This window comes from Columba livia, chromosome 1 (assembly GCF_036013475.1).
Source record: "Columba livia isolate bColLiv1 breed racing homer chromosome 1, bColLiv1.pat.W.v2, whole genome shotgun sequence".
NCBI classification, from domain to species: domain Eukaryota; kingdom Metazoa; phylum Chordata; class Aves; order Columbiformes; family Columbidae; genus Columba; species Columba livia.
In genome coordinates this window covers 20,618,637-20,638,011 of record NC_088602.1, presented here as the reverse complement: position 1 = coordinate 20,638,011, position 19,375 = coordinate 20,618,637, and the positions used below count along the sequence as shown (strand labels likewise).

Sequence of the window (19,375 nt, the reverse complement as noted above, 5' to 3'; positions counted from 1 at the left end):
GAAATAAAGATGAATACATTGCAGAAGTCTCAAAAATTGATTTAATGTATTTCAAAAGGATACACAAGGATGAGTACAAGTCTTTTACAGCATATAACTCATATACAGAATTTTGGTTGTATCCCCATAACAACGCTTTTTACATTTCTTTCCATTTGTTTAGTTTAAGATAAATGTTTAAGTACTTCATTTCAAAAAGAAGCAAAGGAAAAAGTAATGTATGATATACTGGAAATAAGAGAAACTCATTGGTTGCTTCTAGAAATTAATTTTGGTGTCTTCATTTACGCAAGCCTCTTTCTAAAAGCAAAACTCCCTCTAGGGTCAAACCAAAACCCAAAATCTGCAGCAATGAGGAGTACATATTTGGCATGTAAGAACTGAAAGAAGTTTGATCACAACGTTACACATTGTGATAAATGTTGACACATGGCTGTGTCAAAAGCAAATCTCTGATGTTGTCCATCAGTGGTGTGTTGTCTCCTTTCAGGGCTCAGAGGTTGCCACTGATGATGCCTGGAAACATTGCGGCGCCTGATCTGAACTCAGGTATCATCGGGGTGTGTTGGCTTGTCTGTGGAACCAGGTATTAAAAGGGGGACCAATATGTTCATTCTTAATTTCAAGCTTTTGCTGGCGAGTACATGAGGTTTATGTAATTTAAATAATTATAAATGTTTTGTGTTTCAGAGCTTGTGTGGAATTTTAGGTGTAGAAATCAGACCATTTCTTGGCTCTGAGGAGTTTATAGTTTACAGCTGGGTTATCTAGAAGACAGTAAGATAAACAAGCCAGGCCATGGGTCATGTTTTCATGGTGCTTCACATGTCCAGTGTGCATAACAACAAAGGATCACTGCCCAGTACAGGGCTAGAATGGGAACAAACCCAGGTATGTAGAGGAAGTATTTAAAAATTCAGGCATATTGGCCACACTTCGACTTAACCATAGAACTGGATCAATAAATGTACATCAGAATTTAAAAAGATAGTTTTCTTCTCATTGAAGAGTACTCATGGGAGAGTGCAGGTATGTCTCGTGCCTTCAGTTTTAATCTTTCCTATAAAACAGTCACACCTGGGTCAGGAAACTGCTTCAGTCCTGAACAGAAAATATGTGTCCACATGATGTTGTGGCCATTGTCAGTGAGATCCAAGTTGGCCAAGCAATGGGTGCTGTGATGCAGCTGGTCCCGAGGGAAGCACAAAGATGAAAGTGGTGGATGTTGACACCCCCTGTTGCAGACAGCAAACCTGAGAGGCATGAACATGCACAAAATTAATCAGCAAACAAGTGCATGTCTCTTCTCTTTCCTGCTATTTGAGGGTTTCCTGCTGGCTTTGTTGATTAAACAATTCCTTAGTTGGTTCAATAATACAAAAATTATGCAGCATATGCGGAGACAGATTTCCCATTAGGCTGGTATTGGCTTAGTCAATAATGTTTTCAGCTCATTAACCGGAGTGCCCCAGTGCAGAGCTCTGCTCACCGTCCTGGGTTTATGTTGGCCACATTTCAGACACAGATGTGAAAATCTGGGACAATGGGATATTCTGTAATAGAGATCGATTATTTCTTTCTCATGATTTGGGACACCAGCAAACTGCTCTGAAACATCCCAACACAACTGGTGAAGGGACTTGAACATAAGACCTATGGGGAGAGGCTGAGGGAGCTGGGGTTGTTTAGTCCAGAGAAGAGGAGGCTTAGGGGTGACCTCATCACTCTCTATAACTACCTGAAGGGAAGTTATAGCCAGGTGGGGATTGGTCTCTTCTCCCAGGCAGTTAGCAATAGGACAAGGGGGCATGGGATTAAACTCTGCAGGGGAAATTTAGGCTGGATATTAGAAAGAAATTCTTTACAGAGAGAGTGCTCAGGCATTGGAATGGCTGCCCAGGGAGGTAGTGGACTCGCCGTCCCTGGAGGTTTTTAAACTGAGATTGGACATGGCACTTAGTGCCATGATCTAGTAAACGGACTAGAGTTGGACCAAGGGTTGGACTTGATGATCTCTGAGGTCTTTTCCAACCCAGTCGATTCTGTGATCCTCTGGAGGAGGACATGGTCTTTCTCCATGTTGAGCTTCACTAAACTCAGCTTTTGCTTTGTGGATGCCACCTTTCTCCATTATCTTTAATGGTCCCTGAATACAAGTACTTGCATTTGGACGTTTTTTGTTAAATTGAAGTGCTCTTTTATGTGAAGGGTGAAAACTCTTAGAAAGGAGCTGTTTTAAAACTTCTACAAATTCGAGCGTTACGGAAGCAGATTTTGAAATTGGAACCATGCAGTGAGCAATTTCCTGCAGAAGAGGAAGAGCTACAGGACTGTTGTGCCTCTGGTCCACCGCTTTAGGGAAAATTTGTCAGTTTTAATACTACCCTATGGAGCTACTAAATCAGCCCCCAAAAGCCAACTGTTTTTAAGATTGGGCAATATAGTGTTCTAAATTTCTCTTCTTTTGTTCAGGATACAGGGTGGGTTTTTTTAAATTATGTGGCATCTTACTCTGTTTTAATCTACTTTGTAATCGATACTATTAGAATGAGTGAACATTACTAAAAACATTGTGTGCCTCTCTTAAATAATGCACACAAGGTAATTCCTAGAGCAATGGTAGCTGAGTCATAGGACAGATAATTATATTCACTGTTGAAAAGGAAGGATACCAAAATGTGATGCTCTGCCATTCATCTTTAGAAAAGGGGAGTTCAAAAGAAAAGGAGACTAATTAAATGACAGGTCCTAAAGTTAAAAGAAACAAAGCTCTTTTAAATGCTATTACAAGAAAAGATAATTTAGGAGACATGAATATCACTGAACAAAAGGACACTAGGAAAGAAAGGGATAAATCAATATGGCTGAATCTAATTTTTTCAGGATTCTGGTTGAGCAAAAGTGTGTCCTCACAGCTTAGAAGTTTGACCTAACACAAACAAGGGCAAATAATCACTCGCAGCTGGTGTATACAAGGCTACATGAGCTGTTCTAGAATGTGAAGAGCAAATACTTACACAGTCTTGGTTGGTTTTATGCATATAGCAGAAGCCTCAAAAAAAATGATTAGTCTGATATTACCAGGAGCAAGTAATAAGGTTCCTAATGAGACAAATTATCATTTTGCATCAGTCTGCATCTAAGAGGCTGTTGGTTGGGATGCTTCTTCCTGGGGTATATTGGCTCCTGGCATTTAAGATGAGCAACTCTTAAGAGGAAACAAATACAGAAGCAAAATGGAGATGAAATTATTGTAAATTATGAGGTCTAAATAGTACAGAGATAAATTCTGAAAAACTGTAGTGTTTGCAGTGTCTTGCTGTAAGACACCTTTCCAAAAGCATAGCAAATGTTGGTAGCTGTATTTTTAATTTGAGAAAGTTGAAAGGGAAGATACAGTAATTTACAGTGCAGTGAATTTTGCCACCTGTTCCTGCCAACCTGCGTGAACTATTTATTGCAAATAAATGAACAAACATCTGGAAGACTGTGCAATAGACCCCAACCGGTGATGAGTCTGCAAGGGGAAATGTTTTGCTTCTCTTGTGGAGTTCTTTCTGTGGCTAAAGCAGGTGAGCAGCCAGAAACAGAGGTGTAAAGTGTTTAAGTGGATTGGGGACAACTCTTTCTTTTAGCTATTTGGCAGTTAAGGGATCAGATGCAAGTGAGATGAGCAGCCATTCCTACAACACGGCATTCTCAGGTGCTGTTCAGCTTCCCAGAGTCTGCTCCAAGTATCATCACTTCTGCCTCCCACATCTGAAGCAGCAGAGTGTGCAGCAGCTGCAGCGTGGCAGTCTGAAGCTAAATAGGCGCTCGGTGATTTCTAGCAGAGTTTCCTTCTGTCCTGCTTGGCTTCTGTTCAAGGGGCTGGTTTCTGGTCTAGCAGTCCTTGCAGAGACATCCCAGATGGCTCTGAGAAGTGGAAGATGTGAGTTCCTGCCAGCTGTGCCAAGGGGCTCCTCATGCAGCGTAACTCGGGTGCAGGGACTATCTGGGACAAGCAGTGCTTCTCTGCCACCTCACAACCTTGCTGTTGCCCTTGTTTAATTCAGTTTCACTTCATTCCTGTTAGTATGGAAGCATTGCACAGAAATATTACTGGACAATAGCTGGTCTAAAGTCATCCACCCTGTCCTAGGTCTGTGCAGCTGTCACTGGCTTCCTCTCCCACCCAAGACATCTGTCTGACCCAGAACAGAAATGTGGCCGTGTCACAGGTCCCAGCTTTGCCAGCATCAGACCCCTTCCAAACCACACGCGGTGGCTGTTCCTGCAGCTCAGTACCAACACGTGCCAAAAGCAGGTCCTCCCGACACGCACGTGGCCCTGCCGACACTTCTGCAGGTGACACTGGGGTCAGCATCAGCGAGTTTGGCTGGGACAGGGAGGGACATGTTGGATCACTTCATGTCTTCCCTAGCATGGTGAATCCTTTGCTAATTAAACCTGTTCTTATTCCTGGCTGTGCTTCTGGGTCTTCATGTTACGATTTGTGTTTATCATGAAAGGTCATGGGATTTTGTTATGAAATTTGGTGGGAACAGGGATGAGAAAAGTGTCAGGGCACAGTAACAGCCACACACACAGTACAAGCTTGGTAAAAGGTGCTTGTAGCTTTACTTCCCTGGTCCAGCTCCCTTCCTTTTCAATTGCAGGCTTGAGAGTACCATGTTTATTCACTGAATACACTACTAAGTAATGAACACAGCAATTAAATGGTTAAAAGCACACACAATTCTAAAACTAATTGTCATTCTTAAAACTTTCAGACGACACCCAACGGTGCACCATTACAATCCTACCCCTCTTGCCTCTCCGCTGCTGTGTATCAGGGTGCGAGCCGACTCCCCCTCACTCCACCCTCCCACACCTCATTATTTGGGCAGAGTTGATAGGGGTGTCCAGCAGGGCTGACCAAGGGGGTCCTCCCGGTGTCCTAGTGGGTTTGTGTCTGCAGGTCAGCATGCTTACAGCATGGAGGCATTCACACTCCTGCCATCAGAAGATGTCCCGCTGTTGTTCCTACCTTTCCCCATTTTTTCTGTTTCTGGACCCACATTTTCACTGCCCTTGTACTGTCCTTTCTCCACACAAACTCCTCCCAAACAAACACTCTGCTTGTCTTACCCTCCCACGCTGCCACCAGCAGTGGGGCTTCACACATACAACCCTCACCACTACCAGGTACCGCTGGAGTTCCCATTCTGGCTCCTTCCCACCAATGTGTGGTGATCCCCAGGGTGCTCCACAGGGTTCGGGAGGTGATGCAGAACATATGTACTGTGAGGCTGTTTACTTCCAACAGTGGTTGTTTAGTCTTGAGGTCTTACTATATGCACACATTCCCCTTGTAAATCAGGTTCCAACAGCCCCATACCTATGACTTTCAGTGGGCTAATGAGAGTTTTTACATCCCACTGCTCATGCCCCTACTTTAATAAGTCCCCAAGCCACCACCCCATCATTGACGATCCATTCCAATCCCAATTAAAAAATTGGCACCACTCATCTGGTGACCCTCCAGACACAGGCTGTCTCTGCTGTAATATATTGCCCATGAGAAAGGAATTAACTCCTTACAATAAGCATCTAATGACCCCTTCACTGTTTCAGTTGCCAGCAGTTGTGCTTGGTACAATAAATAGCCAGAGATACTGTTCAATTGAACACCTCAGAAGTATTTTCCATTAAATTGGCAGTCCCTTTAGCCACATGCCATTTTTGGCTATCCCAGGTAGTTAGTGTTGTCACTGCATCAGACAACCATCCCAAGTTTATTACTGAATTACTTTGTATGGGATTCAAAATTCCATCCCCCAGCCTCTGTGGTGGGTTGACCTTGGCTGGACACCAGGTGCCCATTCAAAGCGTCTCTGTGAATCCCCTCCCCAGCTGGACAAGGGAAAGAAAATATAAGAGATAAGGACAGGGAGAGACCACTCACCAATTACTGTCACGGGCAAAACAGACTCGACTTGGGGAAAACTAATTTAATTTATTACCAATCAAAATTATAGTAGGATTATGAGAAATAAAACCAAATCTTCTAACACCTTCCCCCACCCTTTCCTTTTTTCCAAGCTTAACTTTACTCCCAAATTCTCTACCTCCTTCCACCAAGCGACACAGGGGGATGGGGAATGGGGGTTGTGGTCAGTTCATTGTATGTTGTCTCTGCTGCTCCTTCCTCCTCACACTCTTCCCCTGGTCCAGCGTGGGGTCTCTCCCACATGAGACAGTCCTCCATGAACTTCTCCACTGTAAGTCCTTCCCATGGGGTGCAGTTCTTCATGAACTGCTCCAGCATGGGTTCCCCACGGGGTCACAAGTCCTGCCAGAAAACCTGCTCCAGCCTGGGCTCCTCTCTCCAAAGGGCCACACATCCTGCCAGGAGCCTGTTCCAGCATAGGCTTCCCACAGGATTACAGCCTCCTTTGGGCATCCACCCGCTCTGGCGTGGGGTCCTCCCTGGGCTGCAGGTGGAGATCTGTTCTACCATGGGACCTCCATGGGCTGCAGGGGACAGGCGGCCTCACCATGGTCTGCACCACAGGCTGCAGGGGAAACTCTGCTCTGGCACTGGAACATCTCCTGCCCTCCTTCTCGCTGACCCTGGTGTCTGCAGGGCTGTTTCTCTCCTATTCTCACTCCTCTCTCCCATGCTGTTCCATAGCAGGTTTTCCCACTTCTTCAATGTCACCCCAGAGGTGCTACCACCATCATTGATGCGCTGGGCCTTGGCCAGCAGCAAGTCTGTCCTGGAGCAGGCTGGCATTGGTTCTCTCATCGGGGAAGCTTCTGGCAGCTTCTCACAGAAGCCACCCCTGTATCCCTGCCTCACTCCCAACCCCACCCTCCACCCCCCCACAGCTACCAAAACCTTGCCATTCAAACCCAGTACAGCCCCCAGCTTCCTGAGTTTATCTGAGAGCATTTCAACACAAAATGAATCTAGGGCTGTTACCTGGCAGATGTGCCCATACCTTCTGTCCTGTTTCCATGATGTTTTGCCAGGCAGCCAGTGCGCCAGGCAAGTTTTGCTGGGCAAGCACTACAGAAGACTCACACTCTGACTGTAGTCCAGAAAAATTCATTTCTGACATTCCATATTTCATTCCATATTTCTGACACTCCTAATATCACCCATAATTTACAGGATTAATACTAGATTTTGTTTGGAGATGCTCACTGGCCCAAACTAACCCACATCATATCCAGGCTGATATAACTGCGTCCCTCTAATATCACTTTTGTTACAAAGGTATCATGTAGACTCTGTGCAACTTCTGCAGCTGCCCATATTGTGCTCCAATACAAAAAGCTAATGTATTTGTTCCATTTGTTTCCATTCATCCCACACCCCTTCAAAGGTAAAATTTGTTACTTCTGAGAGGACTATTAACAAATATTCATTATTAGAACACTAAACATTTAAATCTGTTCCTATTCTCTTGAGGTTAAGTATTAAAATTCCCTTGAGATCTTGCAGGAAAACACACGCAAGCAGCTATTGCTTTTACAGCTTTAACAAACAGAATGAAGATGAGAGGAGCTGGAATACTTTAACAAGATCCCTGACCTGCAAACCAGCCCAAAATTTCCCAGCTCACATTCAGTCCAGACTGCTCTGTCCTTTATAGTGCTTCTCTAGAGCAACTAGTCCCCACAACCAAGGTGACATCCATGCAACCAGTCATTCCTCCCACACCTTCCAGCTCTCCATTAGGAATGGGCCAGACCATGTACCACCAGCTCTCTCCCATAATTAATTTAACAGCATTACTTCCATTACTCTCTACAATTTTGCAGCCCTCTTCCTTACCATCTTGCTCCTGCTCCCATGTCCTAGCATGCTTATCAGCTTAGAGCTGATCCCAAACCGATCTCCATCTTCCTTCCTACAGTCCCTGGGTGCATCTCCCTGCTCCACAGCTATTCTGTGTATGTCCAGATCAGAGGTCACCGCTGCCTTCTGCTTTAACACCCCCAGGAACACCCATACACACAAGTTGCTGCCGCTTGGGCATTTGTCCCGGGCATTCCGTCCGAATGAGATGCTTATGGTCATTCTTGATCACCCATGTTAATATTTTTTCCATCATCTCATCAGCAGACAAGGCAATAGTAACTGCCCCTGCTGTCTGTCAAGGCACAGTTACCACACACTCAGCCTCTTCACACTCACAAGCACGACGTGGTCCCAGAGCCCAGGTTCTGCCCGTCCGCACCAGCTGATGCCTCGCTGGTTCTTCCAAGCCTTCTCCTCTCAGGGCTGTGCTCTCGCTGTGCTGCACTCCTGGGCTGTTGAACCCTCACCCCTCGCCCTGTGGGTTTTATTTCTCCAGCTCCTCCCGGGTTACAGAATCACAGTATGTTTGGGATTGGAAGGGACCTCAAAAGATCATCTAGTCCAATCCCCCCGCTGGAGCAGGAGCACCCAGATGAGGCTACACAGGAATGTATCCAGGTGGGTTTTGAATGTCTCCAGAGAAGGAGACTCCACAACCCCCCTGGGCAGCCTGTTCCAGTGTCTGTCACCCTCACTGAGAAGAAGTGTCTTCTCATATTTAAGCAGAACCTCCTGTGTTCCAGTTTGTACCCATTGTCTCATCATTGGTTGTCACCGAGAAGAGCCTGGCTCCATCCTCGTGACACTCACCCTTTACATATTTATAAACATTAATGAGGTCACCCCTCAGTCTCCTCCAAGCTAAAGAGCTCCAGTTCCCTCAGCCTTTCCTCATACGGGGGATGCTCCACGCAGCGCTTCCCCGCGGCTGGGGCTCCCGGCGCGGCGCTCCGGGTCCGGATCCGGATCCACCTCAGCGCCGGACGGCTCCGCCGGCCCCTCCGCCGCCGCCAGGTGGCGCCGCAGCCCCGCGGGAGCCGCCGCCGGGGCCGACCCGCTGCCCGCCGGACAGCGGCCGCGCACCCGGCACCGACACCCCCTGGGTTTGAAGGGACACAGGGGTTCTGCCACTCCTGGGGCCGCCCCAGACCCGGGGACCCAGGCGATAGGAACGCTGTAGTAAGGCTAGACATTTCAAACATTATAAACGTGCACGGTCAAGAGGATCAGCACCGCAAAGCAGCGGCGGTGGCGATGCCTTTCAGGAAGGTCGTGGTGCTGCCCCAGCTGCCAGGCATTAGCTGAAGTCCCGAAAGCGGTACAGTAGGTCATTTAGAAATAAACATTGCTGCATCCAACAAGCTATTTGAGCCTTTTAAAGGCCGGGACTCGGTGAGCAGGAGGTAACAGCCCGGCAGGGCCCCGGGTATGGCTGCCCGCACCCAGACCAACAAAGATAATGAAGGGAGTGGAGCATCTCCCTTATGAGGAAAAGCTGAGGGAGCTGAGTCTCGTTAATGTTTATGAATATGTAAAGGGTGAGTGTCACGAGGATGGAGCCAGGCTCTTCTCGGTGACAACCAATGACGAGACAAGGGGCAATGGGTACAAACTGGAACACAGGAGGTTCCACTTAAATAGGAGAAGACACTTCTTCTCAGTGAGAGTGACAGACACTGGAACAGGCTGCCCAGGGGGGTTGTGGAGTCTCCTACTCTGGAGACATTCAAAACCCGCCTGGACACATTCCTGTGTAGCCTCATCTGGGTGCTCCTGCTCCGGCAGGGAGATTGGACTGGATGATCTTTGGAGGTCCCTTCCAACCCGTGTCATTCTGTGATCCTGTGACCGGCGCCTTTGTGCCCGGGGTGGCCGGCACCGACCTGTCCTGCCGGGACCGCAGCAGAGCAGCGCTGAGGTTTCAGACCCGTTTTTATGGCTGGGGAGGATCCCGCCCAGAAACGGCCCCGCCGGTGCAGGATGAAACCTCCGCGACCAACCCCGCCCGTGAGAACGGGACGTGCTCGCCTCCCTCCCGCGGACGGCAGTGGAGGTGCGGGCGGAGGGCGGCGGGACGCTGAGGCGCTTCGGCGCCCGCGGGAAGGAGGCGGTGGCGGACGCCGGAGCCGCCCCTCTCCCGCCCACTGCGGCCCGCCCAGGGCCTGACCGCCCGCCCGCCCGGGGCCGGCTTCGCAGCGGCGGCCGTAGCTGCAGCCGCCGCCCGTTGCAGCGCCGGCGCCGATGCCTCCTGCGGCGGCCCGGCAGGGAAGATGGCGCCGTCCCACGTCCTCAAGTGTTGCCAGAAGGTGCTGGCCTGGGTGCCCGTGGCCTTCATCGCCCTGGTCGTGGCCTGGTCCTACTACGCCTACGTGGTGGAGCTCTGTGTGTGTGAGTGGACGGGGAAGGTCGCGGGTCCGGCGGCTGCCGGCGGGGCGGGGAGGACCCCTCACCACCCGCCTGCTCCGGGGGCCTCTTCTCCCGAGCGCCCCGGCGGGGATTCCTGTGCCTCCGTCCGCCCCAAGTGCTCCTTCAGGAGGGCGAGAGGACACCCCCGTCCCCTCGGGCGCTTCCCCCGGGGCCGGGTTTACCTGTTTGTCCTCCGGGGGCCGCGGGTGAGGACGGCGGGAGCGGTCCCTCAAGTGCCGCATGGCGGCGGGTCCCGGCCCGGGTTCCTGTGGAGAAGCGAGGGACGGGGACGGGGGAGGAGGAGGCCCAGACGGGAGGTTCGGAGGCTTCGCTTGGGGACGGGCCTCTCGGCGAGCCGGTGAGGGACAGAGACCCCCGGGCTCCATGGGGGCTGCAGAGCCTTCGTGGGGTCTCTGCCCCTCATGTCAACCCGGGAGAAGTTTCCCCTCTCTGTTTTTCTGTCGTTAATCTTCCTTTTGTATCAACTCCTTGACCACCTTATGGGTGTATTTATTCCTTGCCCTCTCACCCCTTAAGAAGTCCAGTGTCATCGAAGCATAATGAAGCTGGAAACATCCCACTTAATCGGGCAAGGGAAAGGATTTATGGCTTCTGGGGTTTTGTCGGACCACGTCAAGGCTTTCTGGACGAGGGCTCAGCATTATGTAAATGTGACTTGCAGCAGGTGACGGTCAGGATGATATTTACCCTTACCTGTCTGCAGGAGGAGGTTGGCTTTCTACAGGCAGGGTGAACGGAGCAGTGCAGTGGTGTGCAGTATTTATCACTGGGTAAAAGTTGCAATCAGTGTAGGAAAACTAAGGAACGTGTTACTGAGCATTTGGCGTGTTTAAGTAAGGAAGCTGAAAAGAAAAAAAAAGTACAAAGAATATATAAGCTTCATATAGGTCTGCCTTGTGTCTGTAGGTTTTTGTAGTTGTATTTGTGTAAAATATGTGCTTTGATATGCCTAGCTAAAAATAAAAGGCTTGCACATACTTTATATCTGGGCAGACTTGTCAATGCATCCTGTCATTAGAAATAATGAGTTACTTTTTTTCTGGAGGACTTAGTTTTTGGATAACTTTTTGAATGCCCATGGTATTTCGCTGCCTTTTGTGTTAGCTTTTTGTATGTGGTCTGGAACATAAACCACAGACCAAAAGTTATTTGGACTTAAAATAGCAGAAATGTAGTTGTAAAACAATGCTTGTTGAACTGTTATGTGAAATGTGGATATGAAAGAGCTGCAAATATGTCAGTGTATCCAAACTTGCCAGATTGCTATGGTTTAGTAGTCTGGTTTTGTGAGTAAATAATACTGGTTTTCTGAGAAAATTGTTATTAAAACTATAAACACTTAGAATCAAAATTTAGACAGTCTTCAACACTAGAGGTCTGGGGTATGGGGGTTTGTTACAGTAGTTCTGAGAGGGGCTGTGGGAGAGGTTATAGACTCAAGTTTTACAGGGGGGGTGTGAAGGTTTTCTGTACCCGTTACAGTCTCCCCAGTATGACAAAAGGCAGATTAGGACTATGCATTTATTCTCTTAAGCAAAGAGACTTGCCCAGGGTCACACAGGTGGTCTCTGAGCTGGGAACAGAACCTTGACCTACGAAGTCCCAGCTCTGTGTCTTGATCACAGAGTGGGTCAGGGCTGGGTGCTGGTGAATAATTGCTCCTTTGCAGGCACAGAGAATCTGCAGAGACCCTTCTGAGGTCATTAGGGTTTCATTTGTGTAAAAATTATTAAGAGGGCTGGCTCCTGTTTATGCGAGAACTTTCACTTCTACAAATCTGGTTTCTAGATGTATGGCACTTTTTCTCACAAATCAGCTTTATTCTTAACATCAGCACATACAGACTATTAAGAAAAAGTGATGTTTAATAAGAAAATTAATTATTTTTATTGCTGTCACTGAATTTTACAGTTGTTACCTGTCTAAATCATACTCGGTGACCAAGGATTTTATTTCTCTGTGAGTTTTGTATGTTGTGGGTTTCGTTTGTGGTTTTTGTGGGTTTTTCTTGTGGGGTTTTTTTTTGTTTTTAGCCTGTTGAATTTTGGTTTTGCTCCTGATGAAAGGTCATCTCATCAAGGGGGAGGAAAGAGGGTTTGGGATTTTTTTGCTTGGTGGGTTTGGTTTTTTATTGTTCTTTTGTTCCTCCATTTTTATTTGTGTGATTTTCTTTTACGCTGCAGTTGAGTTCAAACTGGCAGAGAGGATTTATAGCGAAATACAGGTTTTTCTGTTTCTCTTTGCAGGTATGTTTACTTTCTCCCAGTGCTACTTATGTTTGATTTTGGTTTGAAAACCACTGAGCTGTGTACTGTGAGGAAGAGCAAGGACATGCCTTTAGCACACTGCTGCTGAATTTGGTGACGCTGGTCTCTGCAGATGTTCTCGTACGGCAGGTGCAGAAGCGGGGCTTATGGCTTCTTGCACTTCTGTGGCTTTGGCAAAGGGCACAATATGTGTAACGGGAAGACAGATGGCAGAAGGGAAGCTTTAGAAAAAAGGAGACACGATAGAAAATTTCGAGTAAATACTGAGAGTAAAAGAAATCGAAACCACACAGACACCAGTGTTTTTTAAAAGGTTATTCTTAAAGATTTGGTAACTGTTGAGACATGATGCCAACAAGGAGGAAGGAAGAGAGAAAGCTTTCATTCCCCCATTTCTTCTTCCTGTTTTTTTCCTTCTTGCAGTCCCTGCTCATGTATTAAAGGTTAAATATGTGTATTCAGTTAGTAGGTCAAGCTGGAAGCCAAGTTTAATGTAGTATTGTAAAAGATTCCTAATAATCAAAGCAGACGGTGGTGCAGTTGGGCCTGCTTCTTTCATCACATCCTCCTTTTCCTTTCTGTTTTACTTTTCTGTGCTGCTTGCCCCACCCTCCTCTGCTGGGCTAGGTCCTCTGTATCTTGCTTTTGGTGCCTGATGGGTTTGGTCTTACTCAGTAATTTGCTGCTAGTATGTGTTTACTCGGTTAAGCCTTCCCTATAACCCTAAATTATATTACTTGCATACTGGCTGTGAACACTGAGGGGGACTGGTGTGGCTAAGATGAAAGGCGATTTGTGAGCTGGTCTCTTGTTTTCCTCCCATGGAAACTGCCAGCATCTTTGTATCTCTCTGAAGCACTGCTGTTGTATGCTGGTGAACAATGGCTTGTTTAGACCACTCTTGCTGTGTAGTTGTGAACCATCAGGTAAATTAGCTATTAGGCTAATTGGAAAGGTGAAAAGAGCCCCTTCTCCTCAAATGTGTTTAGTTGAGGAAATGTCAGCAGAGTGGTAACAATCTGTAAAGGTGTAACTGCAGGAACTGCAGAATACTTGAGGCAACGTCTCATTCAGGTTTTTTGGAATGTTTTGAAGTAGAAAAACATGAATGAACATTTTCTTGTTAGATTATTTCTTCTTTTCACACATAACTTGCCCAGAGCTCTTTTTGCAAGAAAGCACACCTAGAAATATATAATGGATATTGTAAAATAGCTTTTCTTTAGTTTAAAACAATTCCATGTGTTCTTTCTTGTTATTGAAACATGTTTTGCTTTTTAACATTGCTTTTGTAAACAATGGCAGTATTATGCTGCCAGTGAATTGAACTGACTGTGTCTGCTTACCCCAGCCTTCAGAAGCTCAGAAAGCCGAGCTCTTCTCTTGCAGTCCATTTTCATTTATGGATGACTTGTATCTTATCACCAATCCTGAACATTTTTGTAGGTGATTTGCGGTAATACAGACTGGCTAGACGATGGTCAGAACACGCTGTTCTGACACGTAGTAGGAGTTAATGAGTGAAGCCAACCTGTTTCCTACAGGCTAGAATACTAGCAGAGTGTGGTAGTGCAGTCTGCACTGAGAAAAAGACAAATAAGTTGATTTTGGTTGAGTTGTCTGGAGAACCTAATTAAGGTGTATTGTCTGGTTTTATTAAAAAAAATAATGTATTTTGTTCAGCTTAAGGTTTTACTTCTGTAGAAAGAACTATATGTTCTGAAAACCGCAGTCCTGTCTCTTCTGGGCTGAGAGTTGTAAGGAATATGGCTTGTTTTATAGATTTCCTAGTCTTGTAAATGTACGAGTGTTTTCATGCCTCAAACTCTGCAAAGTATGGGAAAATGCGATTTTGAAAGCTACAGGAGTGACTAGTTTTGTGTTCTTTTTGTAGCATCTACTTGCAGAAAGGTTTGCTTTTTTAATACAATGTAATGTCTAATGTGTCTAAAATACTGGCAAACAAAGCAGTTTGTAATTTAGAATTCATAACTTCACGTTAATGGTAGAAATTGAACTCCTTACTGTTCCAGGAGACTGCGGTAGTTCTTGTTAATAGGAGAGAGCTCTGATTTCCCTAAAGCACAGTCCACATGAGAAGCACATGGTGATCTGTTGTAATGCTCCCATTTGAAGAGTCTGTTGCATAAACACAGAGAAAGTAATTCCATCTGCCTCGTCCAGAAGAAATCTCTACTGAAAATGCAAATGCAGTAGCTACTAAGCAATGGCAAGGTGATATTATCAGCAGTGTATCAGTAACTTCTGATTTCCAGCTACAGCTGAACTATCAGCACTGAAGTACAACATTTGCATGTTACGCATGCAAAAAGTGTTCCCGTACGAAAAGAGGGTTACTTTTCAAGAAAGAGAACAGTAACTTAAACAGGTTAGATGTTAGTAACAGTTAACTATGTTTATGTGCCTCTCATGAATTTCTAAATAAAGAAATTTAACTGCTTTGGATGTACTTAAGGTGTCTCAGCTCAAGTGCACGTATTATTGCCTTAAATGAAAACCCTTTCTTTTATTATAAATCTGCAGAATTCCTGTTAAGGTGCTCAAACTGGATACCAATATATTGGAAAGCTAAACTCTCAGCTGGAGTAGAAAGATTATCTATCTTCTTATGTGGTGCTTTGCACTGTGCTGGTTATTTTGGTTTATAAGGATGGGTAGGCATGTGCCCTTTATATGGCATGAAATCTGCTCTCTTGGCAGTCCTCTAATCAAAAAAATGTTTCAGGAGTAACAGAACTAGTCCGCTTGGTTTCTTGGGGAGTTGTTTTGTGTCTGCTCTTCCTCTTCTTCTGCCAGCAGAAGGACTCTGTCCCTCTTCTCCCTCCCGGTGCTCTGTCTGCAGTGCCCACCACAGCCCCCTGTCATCAGTTTCTGTATCTGCTAAACCGTCCCTGACAGCTCTGCAGTAGTTGGCATCTTTCCTTGATCTCTAGATGCCATTTGGTCAAAAAGACGTGTGGTGCCGTGGCCAGCTGGGTGTTGCTCAGCTTGCCAGGGGGGCAGGCAGAAGACCAGCACTTGAGCTCAGAGCAGCTGTCTCCTAACAGGGAGTGTGGGTTGTCTCTTCTACTGGTCCAGCAGCTTTGGTGAAACTGGCTGGCATATACATAGTGTGACACCTCCACTGAGTTTCAAAACTTGGCCAAAACTGGTCCATGCGCAAGATGGCTTTGGAGTAGGGGAGGGAAGGGGCTTAGAGAATGCGGGGAGCTGAGCCAAAGCAGGAGCTCTGCTTGTGATGTTACTCTTGCTGTAGCTGTGATCACTCACTGCTGCAGTGCTTCTTCATTGCCTTTTACATGTGGGCTATAAAGCTTTTGTTCTTTGTTTGAAAGGGCTTCGACAGTATGAGTATTTAAGATAATGAAAAATTATTTATTCAGAATTTTTCTACTCTCAAATTTTTTCTCTGGTAACAACAGTAAGAGCTTTCTGTATATCTTTAGAGTTAGATCAGTGAACTAAAGATGCACTTTCATTTTTAATCAGGGGTTTTACATTACTGCATGACTTACTAGTCTCCCAGTCTTCCCACAAGACACTATGAATAAAAGCACCAGCATTTCAAGTGTCTATTTTCAGTAGATATCACTTCGATGTCTCTGGCCCTCTGCATACTTTGAACTTCAAGTTCTGCTGTCTGTTGAAAAATATTGAAAACTTGATCTTTAGCAGCTCATATTTTTGACTTAATGTAGATGTGCTTTCCATAGTAAAAAAAAATGTACATTGTTACAAAGATGGGTATCTGAGCTGAGGTGAAACACTTGGATGGAACTGTACTTGCTTATACTTTTGGAACTTGAGGCTGCCTGTGATGGAAAACAGGAGTAGGAGAAATCCTAGTTGTCTGTTGAAAATTATGCCTGTAAATGCTGAGGGTTCGCGGTGTGCGTTTTTAATCCATTCAATACGTCAGTGTTTATCCCACTCTTTCTGTTCAACAGTCTCCTGCAACTGGTAAGAGTTCATGCTGGTTTAGCATGTACTTTCCTTACAAAGGTTATAAACAATAGGTGCCCGAGTTTCTGAAGCAGCTTAAATGGAGTTTTCAACTCAGTCATTTAACTCCTCCCCACTTCGTACATATTTTTACTGTAACAGGACAAGAGTATCCATATTTCTCTCATTGGTATGTATCAAATTAAATAGAAACTTTTGAGAAGTGACCACAGGCCACTTTACTGTGTGAGCTGAATCTCCACCAAGGTGAAATACATTTGCTCTTTTAGCCACTTCTCCAGTATTACCTCCTTCTGCTATCACTAAATTGTTTTCAGTGGGTTGTGCCTAAGTCTCCCTGTCCTGGGTCAAGAAAAAAACACACAACTTTTCCCCCTCTTTTGCTTCCTTCACACCCCCCGTCCTCAGTGGTGTGTCTCCTATGTAACCTTTGACAGTCTTACAGTCTTCTCTTAGCTGAGCTAAAAATCAAGTTCGTCCTCTGCAGCATTTCAAGCATCTGCTTTTCCTTTGGTTTTTTTGTTTTTTTTTTGTTTTTTTTTTTTTTTTGTTTGTTTTGTTTTGTTTTGTTTGTTTTTTTGAAAGACCAAATGGCTCATGCATTCCTTATTCATGTTCCCTTTTGACTATTAAAATTGTCTTAAGAGATTGTCAAAGAAAATGGGATCACAAGAGCAGCATGCTTTGCCTCTGCAGTTTCTGCAGCACTGCCTCTGATGCTATATATGGTGCAGCATTGTCTCAAATGTGAAGCACGAAACCATTTTAATTATATGATTTACAGAGAGATCGAGTGAGGGTTTTATGCAGGGTTTTTTTTGTTTGTGGTATTTCAGTTGTGCATCCTAATGTGTGTACATCTCCAGAGTGGGGAATTTTTATGTGTCTCTTGTGAAGCGCTAAGCAGCGAGAGAGCTCTTTTCTTTCTTCATTTTTTTTCTTTTTCTTTTTTTCTTTTTGCCTATTTGGGACCAAAAAAATTTAGAGATGAAAGTATAATTCATCTGGAATTAGGCAAGCTGCTGCTGCATAGATAATGAACCAAAATTTAGATTAAATCTGAATAACCTTGAGAGGAAGAGACATGACTGGTTTGAAGCAAGCTAAACAGGCAATTATTTTAAGCTGGTTTGCAGTTGTCTGTGATAGACTTAAAACTTGGATTAAGTGCCTCAGCTACTACTTAGTCATAGTGTGAATGCAGAGAACCTGGTATTGTACCATTCTTGACAAGTAGTCACTGCTTTTAGGTTTGTCAAATTTGGATTAAAAAAAACCCAGAAGTGTATTTCCACAATGCTGGGCTTGATGGTACCTGAAGGCTTTCATGTCTATGGGTTTGTGACATGCAGATTTACATTGCAGAAGAACCCAAAACAGAGCAAGATTTGTTTTCTGTTCTGTTTTGCTACAAAAATCCTTCGTAAGTAACATGCAGGTAATTTGGGTGGTTTGTGTTCGTTTTGTTGTTTGTTTGCTTGTTTTAATAGTATCTGGAAAAGGATGCAAGTTCTGCATAGGATTTTCATGTGGATCTTTTGTGTGTGTGTATTTTTATCAGTTTAATCTGTTGCTCCTTAAATTTCATGTTTGTTTGTTTGTTTTTAATAATTATTTAGAAAAGAGCTCGAGTTCAGCCTAGTAATTGCATATAGAGATATTACTTGTGTTGCAGGGCAGATACCCACTGAGATAAAGCTAAAACAGCATCTGGTGCAGAGGGTAGGCTTGAATTTTTAAATAATTCAGAATGTAGACAAAGGGAAGCTTGAAGACCAGTGAGCACTAGATTCAATCATTCTCTCCTTTTGTATGGCTTTTTTCTACTGACGTCCTTAAGCTCGTAAAGATTGTGTGTTTCTCCCTTCTTCCCTGTTTGTGAGCAGAACTGGTGGTCTGGGAGAGCTGTTGAGCACACACAGAGCATCAGGAGCAGCGCTGACCCGCCTCAGCTGCCTAGTTTTGTGACAGTCTCCTTTCCTACTGTGTGACAGTGCTCTCCTCTTGCTGCACGGCCTCTCTGGAGCCTTCAGACGAGTGGCTGCACCTCCTGATCCCATCCTGGTTTACATTTCTGTGTGGCTTCTCAGGAGGAAGCAGGTTTAAGAGTCTGGTTCACCTCACACTTAGTCATAGATGTTTAGAACTAACCACTTTCCTGATGTAACTTTCCGTAACTCTGGTTTCTGACTTCTTTGTTAAACTAGTGGCACTACGTTCCTGTTCTTCATAAACATTATTTCTCGCCAGTGTAACACTCTCCAGTACTTCACCTGCAAATGTTGATATTCTTGCAACTGTATTAGGATATGTGATAACTTGGGAAGATGGCAGCGAAAATTAATTCTCTTAGTAGATGTCATACATACATCATGCTATACTCATTTCTTGCAAGGCATTTTGCCTGTCCTGCTGTGTTACATGCAGCGCTGTGCCGTGGGAGCCCTATGATGTCTCTGAGGTAAAGCAAGCAGCACCATTTCTTCCCTTGGCACACGTTACGTTAGGATTTATAGTATTTCAGCTGACCTTTTTACAGAGTCCTGAGTTAATGCTTTCCAAGAATACACGATGAACGGTCAGCAGGCAGGTGAGCTCTTAGAATTTTATTTATTCATTTACTGGGAGCAGTATTACTGAATGAGAGCTATATGGATGATAGGCTATGCTCTTTTGTATGCTTGCCTCTCTGTTTACTCTGGAGTACTTTCTAAGTTTTATTATAGCTCTTCTGGAGTATCCAAAAATCCCTTTGCAGTGATGCGTGCAGTCTTTGTGCTGTCATTTTTTCATGTTCCTAAGTGGTCCGGTAGTTAAAGGAGAACTGGTGCAACCAAAAAAACGT

The 19,375-nt window shown here is 45.2% G+C and overlaps 1 protein-coding gene and 1 long non-coding RNA gene across 5 annotated transcripts in view; one reads left to right on the top strand and one right to left on the bottom strand.

The window, feature by feature from the left end:
- Positions 1-23: 23 nt before the first annotated feature.
- On the bottom strand, positions 24-10,954 carry LOC135578310 (uncharacterized). Its single transcript, XR_010469801.1, has 2 exons — positions 10,441-10,954; positions 24-4,068 (listed from the first exon to the last, which is right to left on the bottom strand). It is a non-coding gene; the product is annotated as an uncharacterized LOC135578310 (long non-coding RNA).
- Positions 9,995-19,375, top strand: part of ZDHHC20 (zinc finger DHHC-type palmitoyltransferase 20) — a 49,033-nt gene continuing 39,652 nt past the window's right edge. The window contains exon 1 of one of the 4 annotated variants that reach the window (XM_065049840.1): positions 9,995-10,240. In XM_065049840.1, the coding sequence (XP_064905912.1) occupies positions 10,123-10,240 (118 nt within the window). In that variant the 5' untranslated portion in view covers positions 9,995-10,122. The remainder of the gene's footprint in view (positions 10,241-19,375) is intronic. The other 3 variants (XM_065049831.1, XM_065049855.1, XM_013366663.3) reach the window with 3 other exon arrangements.